We start from the raw sequence: 19646 nt of genomic DNA on the forward strand, positions 1-19646 counted from the left end.
TCACAGAAGGGAAGCACCAAAGCTACCTCGGAGCTCGGTTTCCAGCGAGTAAATCCACAAGGGGCTGGGAAAACAGGTTGGCGTTGTTTTGAGCCAGATTAGCATCAGTCCAGGCTAGACCAACAGCCTATCCGTCTTGTTCTTGAGCTGTTGTTTTGACTAAACAAGCTATTCCGGCCTGGCTACCTGCCCTGCTCTCCTGCCTCCAACCCCCCTCTATGCCCTTCAGGTTTAGACGTTTTAATGCTGGTTAAACATCAGCTCCGAATGGAAAAGCTCTGCTCTGTCATCAGGCCCTAGAGCAGGCGGCAACAAGGGTGAGGAAACAGAGACAACCGCAGGCAAGATGGCTTGGACTAGAAGGGAATGAGGAGAGACTCAGGCCCCAGTCTGAGAGCTGCCATGAGGGTAGGGGAGAGGATTCTAATGCTGGGACAGCACAATGGGGGTTTCTCATAATCTAGAGGTTTTATGCACAGCACAACGGTCAGGCGATCTGACTGCGGTTCCTGGTTCTGCCATTGACTTGCTATGTAGGGTGACCACCCATCCCATAGTTCATTCATTTGTCCCTCAGGGTGACCACCCGTCCCTTATTTTAAAGGTCATCCCTTGACCATTTTAAACATTAAATTGAAGCTCATAATTGCATCACATACTTGCAGGCAGTAGAAATGAACAGGAGAGAAAATACATGCAGAGGAAAGAGGAATGGAGTTTCTTTAAAATGTCCCTTCAAAGAAAACGGGTTGTCCCTTATCTTTCCTGCAGTTTTCTCTTATTTCCATCCCACAAGGGTGGTTGCCCTATTGCGATGTGACCCTGGGCAAATCACTTCCCCTCTCTGCCCTCAGCATCCTCCTCTATAAAATGGGGGTGAGGAGAGTCTGTCAGGGTTAGCAAGGCACTGAGCTCCTCTCGCAGAAGGGCTAGGTACTTTTATACGTGGGCTGACCCAGTCATTTCCTTTATGGCCTAGCATTCTAAGTCACTGTGACACAGTGCCAAAGGGAAGAAAGAACATGGCTGCCCAGAGCTCACATCCATCCTACAACTTCTGATGCACCGCAAGCTGCAAACAAGTTCTGGCATATCAGGTGGCTTGGGGGTGGAGGAACCTGCTTCTCGATTGCACCAGGCATTAAGGAGGTAAGGAGTGGGTCTTGTTTCCTGGGTACACCTAGAAGGCCAGGAAGGCACTGGGACGTTGGTCAACAAAGGGGAAAACCTGTTTCTTGTCTGGAGGGAGGGTGGGAGGAGCCCATTTGCTGGGGCATGTGTTTGGCTGGGCAGGATGGGTTCTTCTGGCATGGATTACCCGTGCCGATGGAAAAACCCCTTCTGTCAAGGTAAGGAGCATCTACACCACGGTGCTACAGCTACATAGCTGCAGTTGTGCCTTGGCCATGCCTTGAAATGGAGCCAGCTGGCCCTGCCTTTATGGACTCCTGTTTTCATTCCTACCTCAGACATGTAGCTCAGCATCAAGAACCCTTGATCCACTTCTTCCTTATGCGTGCTTCTTAACCTCCTTTCATATGCATGAACTGCAGTCAGCTGAAGCTGCTTGTTGTACAGTGCTACTCAATTAGTCCAGCAATTCAAAGTTATGCAATGGACTAAGCTGCACTCCATGTGTCTAATTTTCCCACATGCTGAACCTAGCCTCCCCCCGTGCGACTCTCATTGTTTTCAGTCGGAGCTAGAGATGCTCAGCACCTTTGAAAATTAGGCCACGTGAGTCTGCTATGTTTCTATTGGCCAGAAGCTGCTTATAGCACACAAAAAGATACATTGTTGCAACCAACGATGTAGCTGCAGCTGTGTTCAAATTGATTAGTCCGGAGACAAAGCCATGCAGTAGAGTGGCTGAGAGCATTGGTGGCTTAGGAACTGACCGAAAGCAGTGTAGACTGCAGCTTAGATCTCTGTTGCTCCGTGGGAAAACATGCATTTGTTTATTAATTAATTCATATTATTGTGGTCGCTTGTATTTAACACTGTGAGAGTCCCTGGTGATTCAAACAGAAAGACACAAGTCACTGCCTAGAAGAGTTTCCGGACTAATCAGGGACAAAAGTGAAGACCACAGATAAGCAGTAGGAAGAAGGAAGTGAGAGCGTTTCCCATTGCACCATAATAACGTGGTTGTGAGGATTAGTTCTACATGCTACCTGGAGTTTCCCATCTCGGAGGTTCTGCTTTTTACATTCAGTTCTGTTGTTTCTAAGAAAATGTGTCATTTATTCTTTGGACTCTGGTAGAGCCCGGAGGCTCACAGTGGTGAGGGCCTAGGGTAACCAGACAGCAAGTGCGGAAAATCAGGACAGAGGGTGGGGGGTAATAGGAGCCTATATAAGAAAAAGACCCAAAAATCAGGACTGTCCCTATAAAATCGGACATCTGGTCACCCTCAGAGGGCTCCGTTGTGCTGGGTATTATACCAGAGCCACAGCAAAAGACAGTCCCTGCTCCGAGAGCTTGCAGACAAGGCACAAGAGGTGGGTGAAATACCCAACAAGGTGGGAGGAAGAGTGATAACAGCATGTCTTCACAGAGGTTGGCTATCTATCCAGGGTACTTCTGAGGTAAGGATCACTATGGTTCCTAAGCACCATTACTCATTTGGTTGTTTTATACCCCAGGATAACTCAGTTCCGAATCAGGCCCATAATTCCATGTGGCTAATCATGTAAGAGAAATAACATGAACATCTTCCCTATGCTATAAGTCACTATCACTGATCATGTGCCCTCTCTTGGTTATATAGGGCTCCTGGATGTATAGGGGACCGATTCTTAGACCCCATTCTAGCAGCTTGGCTTTGCTCATGGAAGCTGATGTAGGAGAATCCCCAGGTGGCATAAAATACGTGTAGCCCGCTCTATGCCAGCTCTGCCCCGCCCCTTTCTTCTACCCCTGTGTCTTACAAGAACATCTTGCACTCCAGCAGTTCTCAGATTATGGAATGGTCCCTAGGAGACTTAACTGCTGCTAGTGCAGAGGAAAACAGACACCAGCTCCAGGTGATTTATGGTTTCCATCAGCCATAAGCAGTGCTAACCAGAGCCAAGAATTTGGCTCACAAAGTCCTGATACCATCATCCTCAGTACAACATGCTACCTTCTGCCTTTCTACATGCTTCTTTCCTGACCATCCCCAAACACTGTTATAATAAAGAGTATGAAGGGGCTGCTAGCAGCTCTGTGGCAGAAAGATGCAAATTTCAGACTTCCCTAAGGTTCCTGAATGAGAACCAAACAAAGTCCATGCAGAGAACATAGTGACACTCAGGAACAGGGTGAGAGTGTGCAAGTGTACACTGCGCTATGCAGAGATTTCTATCCAGGCTTGGGGTCCATGGAGAGTTCAGTCCCAGACACTATGCTGGCTGCCACTGACTCTTCTGCAACGGAGCAGAGACTCCTTATGTGACACCCCAGCAGCTCCCAAGGACAGAACAAGTGAGAGGTCCAGAGTCTCCCCATCACCTGCACTATTCTGACCAGTCCACTTCAGATGGTGTGAAATGAATTGGGAGGCTCAGTTCAGGCCCTGCTAGGCAGGCATTCTTGTCACAAAAGCCATCACCACAAAGAGCCCTCATTTGTCAGTCTATGCAAAAAGGTCAAAGACTGAATGGATCAGGAAGAGTGATCTGTCTTCTCTCCCTTAAAGGTGAACTTTCAAAACCAAAGTGGAGGCTGCAGAAGATGCTTTTGTCCATGTTGCCCATGATACTGTGCAGAGAGGTGACTATGGTTTCCAGACCTGGCGATACAGAACCCTTTCATGAATGTTACATTCACTGTAAAATGGAAATGAGAAGCCACCTGAGGTAAAGGTTCAAAAAGTCACCGCTCAGAGCACATTTGGGCTACAGACGTTAAGAATCTGGCAACTCCCAGCTGGTTTTCTGTGGGACACAGATTCTCAAACTACTCTGTGGGCCTGATGGTTTGCTGAGAGCGGGCTGGGAACATCTGTTGGCTCTCCTTGTTTAAAGAGAAAGATGGAAGGGGGGGGTTGAAATGAAGAACAAAAAGGAGCAGGGAGATTCAGTGAAGGTTTTTTCAAAAATGACAAAACACTCCCCACTTTAAAGGCAGCCACGATACCCAGGTACTTTGCCAACATCACTTTCCCACGTGAGTAACTGCTGCGGTAACCATAGGGCTGCATGATGAGACAGTAGAGGTGTGATCTGAGTGATGCTGAATGGCTGGGGAGATGGGTCACAGGTGGGAGTTGGGGCTGGGTGAGGGTGAATGACAGGGGAGATGGGTCCAAGTGGTCAGAATTGCGGGAAGGGAACCGATGACGCTCAGTGTCAGAGTTCACTCGCCGGCCACACCCTGCATTTAGATCTGTTTTCCCTAGCCTGGATGGATTCCTAGCAGACAGGCCGTGCATCCCAAATGTTATTGGCCCATCTGGATTTTGTTTCCTTGTTCTCCAATCCCAGCCAAAGGCTTCTGTGCATGGTATTGATCGCTGCCTGGAAGCACAGCATGCCCCTGAATAGAGAGGAAGGGGAACATCCTAGACCAGACGTGGGCAAACTACGGCCGCGGGACTATCCTGCCCGGCCCCTGAGCTCCCGGCTGGGGACCTAGTCCCCGGCCCCTCCCCCACAGCCACACTGCCGAGCAGCTGTGCTCTGGCCTGCTGTTCTCATTGGGCAGCATGGGGAGCACAGCTGGCTCTGGCCTGCTGTTCTCATTGGGCAGCATGGGGAGCACAGCTGGCTCTGGCCGGGTGTCGCAGCTGCGAGCTGCTGCTGGTAAGGGGATGGGGGGCAGGGGGGCTGGGTAAGGGAGTAACTGGGGTCCTGGGGGGCAGTCAGGGAGGACAGGGCAGTTGGATGGGGCAGAGGTTCTGGAGGGTGGTCAGCAGATGAGTAACAGGGAGAGTTGGGAGTGAGAGTCCCAGGAGGCCTGTCGGGAGGGCCTGTCGGGGGCGGGGATGTGGATAGGGGTTGGGAGGGCAGTGAGGGGACAGGGAGCGAGGGGGTTGGATAAGGGGGTGGGATCCCAGGGGGCAGTTAGGGGTGAGGGGTCCCGGGAGGGGTTAGTCAGGGGATGAGGAGCAGAGGGCAGTTGGATAGGGGGTGGGAGTCCCGGGGGGGCTGTGGATAGAGGTTGGGGCAGTCAGGGGCAGGGGGGTTGGATAGGGGGCAGGAGTCACAGGAGGGGACAGCTGGGGACAAGGAGCAGGGCGGGTTGGATGGGTTGGGGGTTCTGAGGGGAGCAGTCAGGGGGCAGGAAGTGGGAGGGGGTGGATAGGGGGTGGGGCCAGGCTGTTTGGGGAGGCACAGCCCTCCCTACCCAGCCCTCCATACAGTTGCGCAACCCCGATGTGGCCCTCAGGCCAAAAAGTTTGCCCACCCCTGTCCTAGACCACAACAGCCAAGCACGCAGGGTTGTGAGGAGGAGCTTTGCTGCGTGTGGGGGACGGGCTGGCCAGCTGACTATAATGAACCAGGCTGAAGGGAACTGGAATCTTCTCGCTGCACCTGGCAGGAGGCAGCTCCCAGCAGAAACCTTGACAGGAACTCTGATAAGGGACATGGACAAACCTCATTAAACTAGTCTGCTAAACCTTCAGCTCAGCCCCACTGGCAGGCAATCAAAAACACCATTGTTACACAGTCTATCAGACCAAAAAAAAAAAAAAAAAGCCAGTTCCCCTTCCCTCTCTACCTCTGGAATGTCAGAGGAGCCTGTATTCTGCAGTATCATAGCCCCACAGCCGGCACTTGGCCACTGTTATCTGCAAAACTAATAAACAACCTCAGAAGAACCTTTGATTGCAGTTTCCAGTTCTGCTCTGCACAATAAAGGACATTAATGAGTTTTGGAGCACAGCCCTTTATTGCATAACTTCTCATCGATTCTGGTAACTGAGCAAAGGGTCTTTGCTGGAGATCCTTTAAATTTCCCCTTAAATTATCCAGGTGAATTTAGTATTGTCTGGCATCCCCAGACTGACAGTGCTAGAGCCTGAAGCCCTCTGTTTAGATCCCCAAGGAAGGTACAGCTTGGGCAGGGGCAGGTGGTGCTGATGTGCCTGAACTCTGACCTGAATAGACTGCCTCCACAGCTGAGAGGGGAGGAGTACCCACCGCTGGGCTCTGCTGAGGCTGCCAACACAGGGGCAATTGAGGGGATGGATTCCTTGAGATGGCTGTTTGTTCCCTGTAAACTGGACTGGGCCCCAGCACAAGTCATGTAGCCATAGCCCATCAAACAGCCCGTAGAGGCAGGGGACACTGTGAAGGTTCTTGTCGGTAGACCAGTAAGCTGTTAGATGCAATTTCACACACTGCGACGTGAACCTGGAGAGCAGCACTAGCTAAGCAGGCAGCCTTCCACGCGATTGGCCTGAACACCAGGCTAGGCACCAGGAGTTCCTGAGTTCTGGGCTGTGACTTCCACTCTGGCCTTGTGCAACTCACTTTGCCCCCTCCTGCAGTTTCCCTGTCTGCAGAACACAGATAACCATAGGCCCCAGCCACCCAGGGGGATGTGAAGATTCATTTGTTAGTACTTGTAAAGCTCTTCCGAAGATGACAAATGTCAAGTGCAAATGGTATTCTGTTCTCTGAGGCATTAACTGTTACAGCCAGTAGGTGGCAGCAGCTACTGTGCCAGAAAAGTCTCAGGTCTCAGCAGAGACCAAGCCAGGATAGCACTTGGCTACATGCCTCTTATGCTGCATCCCCAGATACCATAGACATTAGCATGTTAGAGCTGGGAGGGACTGGACCACAAGAGGGAAAAGCAGACTGCAGCACATTACAGAACAAGGCCTGCCCCAAGGATAAGCCAGGGCTCGGGCTATGAGTTGACAGTGTGCAGCTACCGCAGAGACACACAGCTACCCACAGGGAGAGATTGGCGTTTCTGGAATGGAGAGGGGACCACATACTTTAAAACTAGGGTTGCCAACCAGAGTTGGATGTGTTCCTGGACGTTTCATCAGATGACAATCATTTAATCTTTAATTCCTGGAGACTCCAGGACAATCCTGGAGGGTTAGCAACCCTATTTCAAACATCTGCTGATAGTGAGATTCCAGATAGCAATCTAACCCATTGCCCTTCTCTATTGCCTTCCTACCAAGGATCTTGCCATGCTTCACACACATGAATTCAGCTAGATCTATGCGAACCACCACTGAGAGGGAGAGGGATTTGCCCAAAATCACACAGCCAGTCAGTGAGTGTCAGAACCAGAACCCAGGAGCCGCAACTCACATTCCTTTGTTTCAATAATGAAGACCCATTCCCTCACAGTGATCATTCCAAGTTCAAACCAGAGTTGTGATAATACACTAAGTGCAGTTAACCAGCCAGCCACAGCCCTCCCAGTAAACAGCTGTGTACTTCATGATATACGTGTCAGAGGGGGAAATACAGTGAGATTGGGGTCAGGATGTTCAAATCCTTGGAGCAGTAAGAAAAAATCAAAACAAAACAAAATTAAAAAAGGAGTCAAATTCAGGGGAAAGCTTGTGACACAGTGAAATAGCATCCTCAGCTTTCACCTCTGGGCACCTGGCTGTGGACAGAAGTGAAATGATTTTGGTCTCTGATTAGCCCCTAGAGCAGTGGTTCTAAACCAGGGGTATGTGTATCCCTGGGGGTACACAGAGGTCTTCCATGGGATACATCAACTCAGCTAGATATTTACCTAGTTTTACAACAGGCTACATAAAACACACTAGCAAACTCAATACAAACTAACATTTTATAAAGACGATGACTTGTTTATACTGCTCTATAGACTATACACTGAAATGTAAGTACAATATTTATATTCCAATTGATTTATTTTATAATTATACAGCAAAAACAAGAAAGTAAACCATTGTTCAGTAACAGTGTGCTGTGACATTTTTGTAAGTTTATGTCTGGTTTTGTAAGCAAGTAGTTTAAGTGAGGGGAAACTTGGGGTGTGCAAGACAAATCAGACTCCTGAAAGGGAGACAGTAGTCTGGGAAAGCTGAGAGGCACTGGCCTAGAGGACATTTGTCCTTAGTGGATGTCCCAGTTCAATTAGTTGATGCCTGTTGCAAACACATACTAGAAAGCATTTGCAGCTAACTCCCAAAAATCATTTTCCGTGCCATGACGTAAGAGTGACCAGTAAAAGTCCAGCTCCTTTCCCCAGGGTCTGTTTGTTTTTATGTCTCTGCTTTAAGGCACTGCAGGCTGGTAACACAATAGGCAAACACCGCACCAGATTTTTCTGCAAAGATTTGTTCGAATTTTGTCAAAAAATTGGAAGACAAATTGCCAGAAATGTGTCATTTTCATCCTGTGGGTTTCAAACATGAACAATTTTTATAGGAAAATTTTCAAGAAATTATCAAAAATGTCCTTTTTTTCTTCCCCCTCCATTTACCTTTCCCCCATGCCTGCCTCCCCCTTTTACACTTTTTTTAAATTTTGCTATTGCACTATTGGTGGAAGGAGTGGCAGGGGAAAAAAATGCTAAACTTAAAATCAAAACAAACAAAAAACCTCATTTTTCAGTCTTATCCAAAAATTGGAAATTTTTGACAAAAAACTTGTTTTCACAAAAATTTCCAATTTTGTCCATCTTTGGACTAAAATTTTTCAAAAAAAAATTGCAACTTCGTGTGGTTGAAGTTTAATAGTGTTAAATGAATTTTAAATCTCATGCTCAAATAATAACAAGAATGAAATATTAGGTTTGAATTTTCTGTGCACATTGACACCAAAAAATGTGATGTTAAGAGTTATGCTCAGTCAATCAGGGAGTACAAACAATACCACATGACTTATACGACCAATCACATCTAAGAGACACAGCTCAGATTTCAAATTTAGAATATTAAACCATCGGAAACGGAAATTTTTTTGACTAACCAATAATTTTGACAATCACCATACATTTGTGGTCATTCCTCTGGCAGAAAAAGAGGCAACATTAGCTGAATAAAGTATTCTTTGTATTGCTCATGTCCAGTTTCTGGAATTCTAGAAGGATTTTGCTGACTACATAATTCTGTCCAGCAACTGAAATGCAATTATCTTAATTCTTCTGCACTGGCCATTCAGCTCTGGAGGCCTGAGTTCAACTCCTGCCTTAAACAAAAGAGTAAATGAGTTTAGTCCTTCTGCCTACATATGATTATGTCCACATCCCAGAACTATCCAACAGTGTCACAAGGTGCCTACATTGGGAATAAGAGAGGATGTTGTGAGTCATGACTGAGGAGTATGGCAGAAAGAGATCTAGGGGTCATAGTGGACCACAAGCTTAATATGAGTCAACAATGTGATACTGTTGCAAAAAAAGCAAACGTGATTCTGGGATGCATTAACAGGTGTGTTGTAAACAAGACACAAGAAGTCATTCTTCTGCTCTACTCTGCGCTGATTAGGCCTCAACTGGAGTATTGTGTCCAGTTCTGGGCACCGCATTTCAAATAAAGATGTGGAGAAATTGGAGAAGGTCCCGAGAAGAGCAACAAGAATGATTAAAGGTCTTGAGAACATGACCTATGAAGGAAGGCTGAAGGAATTGGGTTTGTTTAGTTTGGAAAAGAGAAGACTGAGAGGGGACATGATAGCAGTTTTCAGGTATCTAAAAGGGTGTCATCAGGAGGAGGGAGAAAACTTGTTCACCTTAGCCTCCAATGATAGAACAAGAAGCAATGGGCTTAAACTGCAGCAAGGGAGATTTAGGTTGGACATTAGGAAAAAGTTCCTAACTGTCAGGGTAGTTAAACACTGGAATAGATTGCCTAGGGAAGTTGTGGAATCTCCATCTCTGGAGATATTTAAGAGTAGGTTAGATAAATGTCTCTTAGGGATGGTCTAGACAATATTTGGTCCTGCCATGAGGGCAGGGGACTGGACTCGATGACCTCTCGAGGTCCCTTCCAGTCCTAGAGTCTATGAGTCTATGAGTTATTGATAGATCTGTGAGAGTGCCTGAACTAGATCAGCAGGAGGAGCGAAGGCTGCAGATCAGGACTGAGGTGCACTGGTTGGGAGTATAGGAAGTGAGGAGGAAAAGGAAGGACTAGAATAGCAGGAGAATGGGCAGGCCACTGCTGAGGTTGGCAGAGCTGGTGGGAGGGAAGGAAAGCGCATGCAGTCAGGGCTGCCCAGAGGATTCACAGGGCCTGTGGCAAAGTGGGGAAGTGGACATAAAAAAAAGGTGCCACCTACTACAGCGTTTGTACTCACTGGGCGGCGCTCCAAGTCTGCGGTGGTGGCAGGTCCTTCACTCGCTCCAAGTCTGTGGTGGCAGCTGCGGCGGGTCCTTCACTCGCTCCTCATCTTCAGCAGCACCAAAGAACCCGCCGCCAAAGTGCTGCCAAAGGAGCGAGTGAAGGGCCCACCGCCGAAGTGCTGCTGAAAGACCTGGACCGCCACCAGGTGAGTAGCCGGGGCAGGGATTCTCGGTCAGGGCTCGCGGGGCCCCTGTGGGGCCCAAGGGCCTAGGGCAAATTGCCCCACTTCCCCCCCCAATCTGGGCAGCCCCGCATGCAGTGCCTGCCAGTCTCGCACTTGGCTAGTGCTGGTTGTTCCTCACATTCAGAACTGAATTTCACCCCCAAAATTGCAGGAACCACTTTGAGTTTGAGTTTCCCAGTGAAACAATGTGAGGAACAGAAGGAAAAACACTGACCTGTGATAAAGCCATTCCAGCAACAAGGCAGAAGAAATGTTTGCCAAAGCTAAATTGCTCTTACTGTGTTATCCCCAGGGCCGGGGGGGGGAGGGGGTCTAGGAAAGTTGAGGGAGAAGAGCCAACAAGCCTCCATGAAGGAAGGAAGCTCTGAGGTTGTTTTACAAGAAATTCTCACGGTTGGTAGGACCATCCATTGATCACGTATTGGGATCCCGACCTCATGGGTGGTGGGAGGGTGCTTGCTCTTTCAATCAATCCTCATTGCTGCAGGGAAAGTTGAAAGGGAAAACAAAAAACCAGTGTCAACTTCTGGAACCTTAATGGCCTGGTACACAGCAGAACTCTTGAAAGCAGGTCAGATACTTCAGCAGGATGTACATCAGATGCTATAAATCAGCAGAGCCCCATTGGCTTCAGTTCCCTGATGCTGCTTCACATCAGACAATCGAGCCAACTCCAGAACTGTTCTGCTTCAGAGCCTGGCTTTCACAAGGCAGTGTGGGTAACTTTGCGCATGCACATTTTTTGTACAGTAAGTTGTCCACTTAGACTGTGGTGTGGTGTAGGTGCCATGAACATACAAGTACATGCATGTGTAAAGTTGCACACACACAAGTAGTGAAAACTCAAACCCAGAGTGTCCGACCTGTGGTATCAAGCCCTATGGAACTACTAGGGAGTCCTAGCCTCAAAGCAGGTCCTGACATTCTGCTGTTTCTGGGAGCGACACTCCTCCTCAAAGCTTGTGCTGTCAGAGCAGATAGCATCTGAAGCAAGACACCAGAAAGATCTTGGTTCAACAGCTGTAGGGTCTCCTGTGAATCCGCGGTGCATCTCCTTTGGGTTCAGTGCGGTTACCCCCGGAGTGACTTAGCCCCTAGTCTTTAGCATGGTTAATTGTCTGTACCAGTCTCCCTATTCAGCACAAGTGGCTATTTGTCCCTGTAACAGATTTATTCCTTTCTCAGGGACTTATCTGAGCTCTCAGCCTGGCCCTTCTGAAATGCTGATCATGCAGTGGGCAACCCTAGGATTGGTCCAGGGCAAGGCTATTAACTCTGCCAGAAAGGTTGATGAAAACTGGACACTGAGAGGTGAATTATTTGCGGCTTTGTGCTCTCAGTTTCCCCCCAGGCAACCCTATTAAAGTCACCCATCTAATTAAGCATCCCAATTCCCCTACTGGGTGGGTCTGTATTATTATCCAGAGCTTGGATAGAGGGAAGTGGAAGGACAGAAATTCTCACATGGCAAGGCAGGTCTCCCCGGCTGTCCTGGTGCCCCCTTTTCTGATTTCCTCTTCGGGGAACACTTCTACCCTTTCATGGGAATGTTTATGCTGGGATGTTGGCATGTTTATTGGGAGGTAAGGCAGCTAGTCAATTTCAAAAGCCCTCTAGCTCCTTCTGTGATTTGAATTCCGTGCATGGAGGCAAATCCCTTCAGAAGTGCTGTCCCTTTAGTCACATATGTATCGTCCGTGTTGCAGGATGCTCATAAAGAGCTGAGCAAAACTGCACTCCAGCGATGCTTGGAGCAGGGCTAGCCCACAATCATTCCAGACAGTTTGAGTCGTTTTTTTCCCCCTAAACATTTGGACAGTGCTAAAATTAATGTCTGAAACTGTGAGTTTGCTTGAAAAGAACCTATCATTTGATTATCATTGTAATGCACACAGCCCAGGGAACGTCTGCCCCTGTCTCTCTGTGTCTCCTCCTCTCGGCGCTGGGAAATGCCAGGAAGGGCTGTTGTGTGGCTGTATAGGCTGGAACAGAACCCGACCACTGGCAAATAACTTGTGGGTCCTGCAGTTGGGAGTAGGGATTTATACTGGCTGAAGCACTGAATGTTCTGCCCACTTCTACCCTAGCTGCCTATGCTCCTGGCCTCTCCACTAAACCAGAGCATCTCAGACATTTATCTCCCCTTGTCCTGACTGCCAGCTTATCTATGGACTCCAAGGGCCAGTTTCTGATCTCAGTTATACCTTGAATACCCCATTGACTTCAAAGGCAGTGACTCTGGACTTACACTAGAGAGCACCATCAGGACATCACTCCTTTTCCAACTGACTTACAACCAGAGTTTCTGCATTAAATTCTAACAGGTCAGGACATTTCTCCTTAGCAATTTAGTTCACTCCTGCACTGAAGGCAATGGGGCTGCACAGATGTCACTGAGGGCCTCAGATTGATGGTATTTAGACTTGCACACACTTCTATTAAGATGTTCCTGTCCTGGCACCCAGGGGCGGCTCTAGACATTTCGCCGCCCCAAGCACAGTGTCATGCTGCAGGGGGCGCTCTGCCACTCGCCGGTCCCACGGCTCCGGACCAGCGGACCCTCCACAGGCATGCCGCCGAAGGCACCCTGCCTGCCCTCCTGGTGACCAGCAGAGCGAGCCCCGCGCTTGGCGTGCTGGGGCCTGGAGCAGCCCCAGCTGGCACCCTTGCCTCTTCCCAACAACTTATCACAATGCAGCAGCAAAACATGTATCTCCCACACAAAGCCTTCCCACTCCCACACCAGTAGGGAACACAAACAGGCCTTGCAGTGTATCCTGAAAGGCAATAGACATGAGCTAGTGTGGAAGGGGTGAGGGAGACAGTTTCAAAGCTGATGGGGCCTTGTGGAAAACACTCTGGCAGCTCCTCATTTCTCTTATCACAGCTATATACAAAACAAAGCTATGTGAAAAGGGACGTTAAGGTTGCCAAGTCAAACATTCAGACAGTAGGAAATGCCAGAATTAAATGCCAGATTCATATCAGCCCTCCGGTGTGCCTACATTATGATACAGTCTTTCATTACATGATCAAATACAACTTGTTTCAAAGGGCCCCTGCCTCATTTAGTGCACCAGGTGGATGGTGCTCACTGAATGGGTAGTTATTCAATATTTCTTTTTATCCCCATCATTCAATGTGTGGCCCAATGTAATGTTTACTGCATACCATCAAATACTGCACTGAATACTTGGTTATTAATTTCTTCTCTGGCTTTCCTATGGCAATTAGCACTGTAGGATCTGGGTGCTTTACAGACATGAATGGATTTATCTTCACAGTAACTCTGTAAGATGGGGGGGTGCTATTATCTCCATTTCACAGGTAGGGAACTAAGGCACAGAAAGATTAAGGCCAACATTTATTAAGTGTCTAGTAGTCTGGGGAGTCCAACCTGAGACATCTAGAGCCTTGGAGTATGTAGTATTTTCATAGCACATTGCATGTCCGGAGCACAGCTCACCTTTACTTCACTTACAGCTGATTGCTCAGGACTTCTGTACCTCAGACTACAGGGTCTCAAGTCAGGCACCAAGAAAGTGAGGAACACAAGCAGCGGCTACTTGTGAGAAGTTGAGTTTAAAAGACTTGCCCAGCATCAAGCCGGACCTCTGTGGCAGAGGCAGGGGTAGAATTCAGTTCTCCGGGGCGCATTCAACAGCCTAAACCGCAAGACCACCCTGTCCTTTCCTGCAGTCCTCTGCCTCGTTCACTACACATGTTCCAACTTCTGTACCAAATGAAGCCAGGACAGCCAGCTTCATTGATTACACAAACCCGATTCATCTCTTAGCACCATCCATGCTGTGCCCTGAGTGAGGCGGCAGTCTTGTGGGGAAAAAACGTGTTTTATAGTGTAATTAAACATTGTACCATAACGCTTAGGCACAAGGGAGCCATATTAAGGTGGCACAGGCAATCTAATTCCTGGGATTGCCTACTGTTTCAGTGCTTGGCTTTGCAACTGTAAGGTTCTTTTAACATAGGAAATTACAGATAAAAAACTCAATATTTAAAAAAAAGCAAACTGAAAAAACAGCAATTCCATTATGTAGAATTATATTGATGCTCCTCTTAGATCAGCAGCAGCAGGACCTTTAGCTCCAGAGCACAGACATCTACCACTTGAGCTAAGGGAGTCAGTGGAAGCAGTTATCCTCTATATGGACCGGTCACTAAAGGGAGATAAGACACCCCCTTTGCTAACGGATTTCCCAAATATTTGCTGTTAACAGAGGAAAGTTGGGACTCGGGAAATCTGGACTCTATTCCAGGTTGTGGAAAGCAGTGCTCTTGAGTGGTTATGGACTATCGTGCCCCGTTCCTATCCAGACTGCTCCTATTCCACCCACCCTTCCCCCTCCCTCTACATTTGATTCAGGCTGCCAGCTTCCTCTGTCATGTACTCCTTGTACAGGTTGCAGGACTGCTATTAGCAGGGCAAGCTTCTGTACTCAGTATGCCCTGGCTACCAAGCTGCTTTCCCAGAGAGACACACCAGATATGCTCACTGTCATTGCGTTGCCAGGAATGGCTGTTGCAAGGTCAAGGTATGTTACATAGGGTACCACCTACTGGCTAACCCTATAACAGCATTATACATTCTACCATATCCTCCTTTTTCTGGTTCCATTGAGAGCATAAGACAGTCTCCCCTATCTGACATAACAGCCTCCAGTTGGTGGGAGAAGCAATTGCAGGAAACATCCTACTCAGCCCCTCTGCACTGGTGGAGATGCTCAGTACAAATGGAACATTGGGAGAATTTAGTTGCCAGCCTCTAACAAACCTCTAAATATGCATGTGCAAATAGTGATTTTCAGAGGCATGTCACTCAGACATATTATGGTGGGTTTTCATAAGGACAGTAATATATGCTTCTCTGGCCCAAGAGTGACTCGCTTGCCAAGTTTCAAGCAATGTATTTTTCCCTAACCTCATTCTGATAAACAGGTGAGCCATTTTCACGGAAACTCCTCCCTCCCATCTCCTCAAAAAAATCAGTCCAAGCCAGACACTGGCATTGAAAATTTCAACCTCGTTTGGCAAAGTCATAAGCAACTGAAAACAGACTCTTATAAAGGAAATGTTAACTATAGGCATTACTACAAGTTCAAAGACCGACAAAGGACAGGTATACAACATATAGGCAAAGTGAGCAGAGTGGTGATAGACTCCTGGCTTACTGACTACATTGCTTTCTTGTTTTAAATTAATCCCTTCTCTCCTACATCAATTTCCAACCTCAGTTCCAGTGTCCTGAACCTCCCCACCCTTCTATGGGAATGAGCAGACTGCTCCTATGATACACAAATGAAATAGACACATAGAGGATTTCATCAGTTGGTTTGCAGTACAACCAAAGGTGCACATGTAATTCACAAGACCCGCTACACATCACCAGAAACATCTGCTTCCTTAAATCAAACAGAAAAATGACCCTGCCTCTGTGGCAGGCAGTGCAGCCAAAGGAGCTGGGAGAGATGCAAAGCTTGTCATGCTGCATAAAGAAACCCATTTCATTAGACATGAGATCATTGCTTGCTTCTTTGAACCCTGTCTGAGCTACTCAGAGTCTCTTCAGGTGGGACTGCCACACAGCAAGTCTCAGTTCATAAACTGTAGCTGACTGAACCCCATGAGCAGCTCCTGCGGGTGATGCTGTACTCCGGTAGGTACAGAGTTACTAACAAAACAAAAAGAGTGAATGACTTTGAAGTCCTTTTCAGAATCCTGATCTGATGCCTGCAAAGATAGCTCTTCACTGATTCCCAGGGAAGAGCATTCTTTCCATCTGGACAGCCAGGTGTGATATACATATTCCTCCAGTTCCCCTAGATCCCTCTTCCAAATCATTCCCTGACGTATTGAAGTCAGCAGAGCTCCTTATTTCCAAATGTGGCACACGGTGTCAGGAAAAAGACCTGCAACCAAAGGTCAAATCCTGCGGTCCTTAACACAGCAAACCTTCCACTGAAGCCAGAGGGACCAGAACACCAGAAAACTCTTAGTGAAAATCTTAACACGAGAGGCTTTTTTTTTTTAGCATAAAATAGCATTTTCTATAGCCACAGTTCACTAAGCAGCATTTCTAGGATGGATCACTTACTATGGTGCAAGGGAGAGAATACCAGGTGTTTTTATAGGTGCCAAAATGGGAGGAGCCTCCTTCCTATGGAATGACAGGTGGGAGATACAGGAGCTAAAGGTCAGATGCTCACATACTGATGGAGAGGGCCGATAGTGACTCCTTTGGCCACTTACGATTAGGCTTGGTAGGATTTGATTTTTTCAGTAAATGTCAGTAAAGATCGATTTCACCCTACACACACAAACCCAGGAAAAATATTTGGAGCAATTATAACTGAAATTGGCAAAGTAAGAAAAATGCTGCTTGAAAACTTAAGAGTCTGATTTAAGGACACTTACATTGTATAGCTTGACATGTGGTGTTGACAATTTGTGTTTTAACAATTATAAAGCTTGAACGTTTTGAAATCGTCTCCTGTTATTAGATAATCTACATCTGACTCCTCATAATTTCCCACACTGTGAAAAATTAAATCGAGCAAAATAAAAAATGCCTAAAACCCATCAGTCTGCACAACAATTTAAATCAATCAAAATGGGGGGAAATGCTTAAAAATAAACATAGATATTCTCCATGGAAATTATAAACAAATACAAATCCTATTCTGCCAAGCCTACTGAAGAAGAAACTTTGAGGGCCTCCCACTCAGCCCCCGCCCCCGCCCGCTATAAATATGGTGGGACCGTGATGATAGGGAAAGGTGAAAGTTGGAGAACCCATGGGATGAGTGAAGGGGAGGAACTTGCAAAATTGCAAATGGATACACCTGCTTGCTTGCTTGCTTCCTTCACTTTGCAAACTCGATGCATTGCATGCAACTAGCACCGGTGCGTTTCAGTCAGCAGAGGGCAGCCCGAACAGCCCCTTCGCCAGCAGCAGGATCAAGCCAAGCAAATCCTGCCCAATGTGGCTAATTTCCTCTCTCTCTCTCCTCTTCCTTTTCATCACAATTTTCAGCCCCAGCCCTGCCTGAATGGAACTCCTCCAGCTGCACTGGAAAGAGGCTTCTGCTGACAAACTTGCCCGAGAGGAGGTGAGCGCTAGGTGGGGCTCCCCTCGGCTAGACTCAATAGCTATATGATAACTGGGGTGCGGGGCGAGCAGCTTCTTCTGATGAGCCAGCTCTGTGCGGGTCCTCCTCCCCCTTTCTGTGGTCCACACCCTCCTGGAGCTATAAGAAGCGGTTTAGCAGGCATTGGTCTGCATTGCATGACAGCACCCTCCAGAGAAGTCAGCCCTGAGCAGGAGTCAGCCAGCTGCCTCTGTGCGCTGCTTCACACGGCGGCTCTGTTGCTGGGAGGGGAGAGAGACGGAGGAACACCCTGCCCTGGTTTATTCTCAGGTTCCCTGCTTCTTTTTGTCCCCACCCCTGACTTTAGTATCTGCCTGCTCAAAATTAAGAGCAAAGGCAGGAGCCTGGGGAGAAAATAGCGTGAGACGCAGGAGACACCTTGGCATGAATTAGATGGCAATCACACGGAAAGCTTTCTCCTAGGAAGAAAAGGAAAAACCCACTCCCATCAACAAGAGAGGATTGAAAGAGCAGCTTTGTTGAATGAGAAGGACCGAGCAGGATCGGCAGCATGAGCACTAGCAGTAAGTACAGCTCTTCCTTTGCTGTGGGAAAAAGGGGCTTATGTTGCATGGGGTCTGGCTGAGAGGAATGGGAAGGAAAATGTCACATCAGGGTGGACTATCCCAGTGGGTTCCGTCCTTTTTGATGGCCTGCAAGATAAGGAATGATTTTTCTTAGGCTTTCTTTGTTACAACGAATGTGCTCAAGTCCCATGTCTGCCTCCTTTAAAGACTTTTTGGACAGCAGTGTATGGAATATATTGTCTACATGCAACATGGTTTGGAAGATCTGTGCAGTCACACACACACACTGATGTGTGATAGGCTTGCTTTTACCACCACCTATGTATAAATAGACATGGATCTAACAGGGTGGGCAGAGTTTGATCAGAATGAAGAGAGATCCAGGAATGATGTCCCTTCCCTTATCCAGGTTAGCGAGTATCTATTGTATGTGTGTGAGACACAGACACATGCTACGTATGAATTGCTAAATAAGCAGAGCACAGCTAGCTAATGTGCTGCGTGAGATCATTACAGGCACATACGGCCCGTCTGGATGGCTCCCTATTTTGCAACTTAGATTTCAGAGTCTTGAGGGACTAATTGGTCCCTGCAAGTTATCTATTTTCTCTTCTCTTTTATTGTTTATTATCTAGCTTGTTAGCAGAGCTTTGGCCAAGGCCTTTAATAAAGGCATCCAAGTTAGCCAGTACCCAAATCAATCAATGCAAAATACCATCTGAGGGTTGTTCTGCTAGTCTCCCCCCTGATTGATTTTTAGTTCTAAAGGTTATGTGCATGAAGAACTGAACTCCCACTGACAGAGAACAGCAGTTCAATGACTTGTATGCCCCATCCTGGGCCTACCAGTCCTGGGTTTCTCAATACCAGGGGGTGGAGTAGCTCCAAGGCAAAGTGCGAGGAAAAATTCCTTGGCAAGCTCCGGCCGACAGAACAGGTGATCCTAGATTTGTTGGATTGTGTCATAGACAAGTAAACTTTCCAGGCTCCCTCTGTGGGAGCCACACCTGGAGCACAGGCTGCCTACATGTTATGGGGGATGCTCACAGAGGAGACAATAGGGATTAAATCCTTTCTCGGACACTGGGTGGATGTACGCATCCTCTGTGTCTTGCTAGTTGATAAACTCCAGGGTTGGTGAATAAATGTCCTGGAGGGATGGGGATTGTACTTTTTTGCTTGCTGGATTTCAGGGATTAGGGTGATCAACTGAAAACACAAAGGGGCTGGATTCAGGCAGGAGAGACTAGGAAGGGATTTTGCCCTGAAAAGATTGTTGACAAATGCATAATAATTCCTCCTGATTATTTGCTTCCAGCTTGGGTGCTGATAATCACTGTTTGTGGAACCAGCATTTCTTAAAGATCCAATTGCGCTACTAAGCTCCCACGTGTACAGAGAGGCCAGTCAAACCCAAATAGCAGAATTCGCCCCTTGGCAATTGGTGAAAGAAATGTGCCATATGAGAGGCAGCATGATCAAGTGACTAGAGCAGG

The 19646-nt window shown here is 47.6% G+C and overlaps 1 protein-coding gene across 8 annotated transcripts in view; it reads left to right on the plus strand.

Moving 5' to 3' along the window:
• The first annotated feature begins 6 nt into the window (after positions 1-6).
• ABLIM3 (actin binding LIM protein family member 3) overlaps positions 7-19646 on the plus strand; it is a 131852-nt gene continuing 112212 nt past the window's right edge. For 7 of the 8 annotated variants that reach the window (XM_030572701.1, XM_030572704.1, XM_030572705.1 and 4 more), the window contains exon 1: positions 17659-18147. In XM_030572701.1, coding sequence (XP_030428561.1) covers positions 18135-18147 — 13 coding nt within the window. In that variant the 5' untranslated portion in view covers positions 17659-18134. Of the gene's footprint in view, positions 77-979; positions 1150-17508; positions 17585-17658; positions 18148-19646 lie in introns of those variants that run through there. The other variant, XM_030572702.1, reaches the window with a different exon arrangement.

The sequence above is a fragment of the Gopherus evgoodei genome, chromosome 8 (genome assembly GCF_007399415.2).
Source record: "Gopherus evgoodei ecotype Sinaloan lineage chromosome 8, rGopEvg1_v1.p, whole genome shotgun sequence".
Lineage (NCBI taxonomy): Eukaryota > Metazoa > Chordata > Testudines > Testudinidae > Gopherus > Gopherus evgoodei.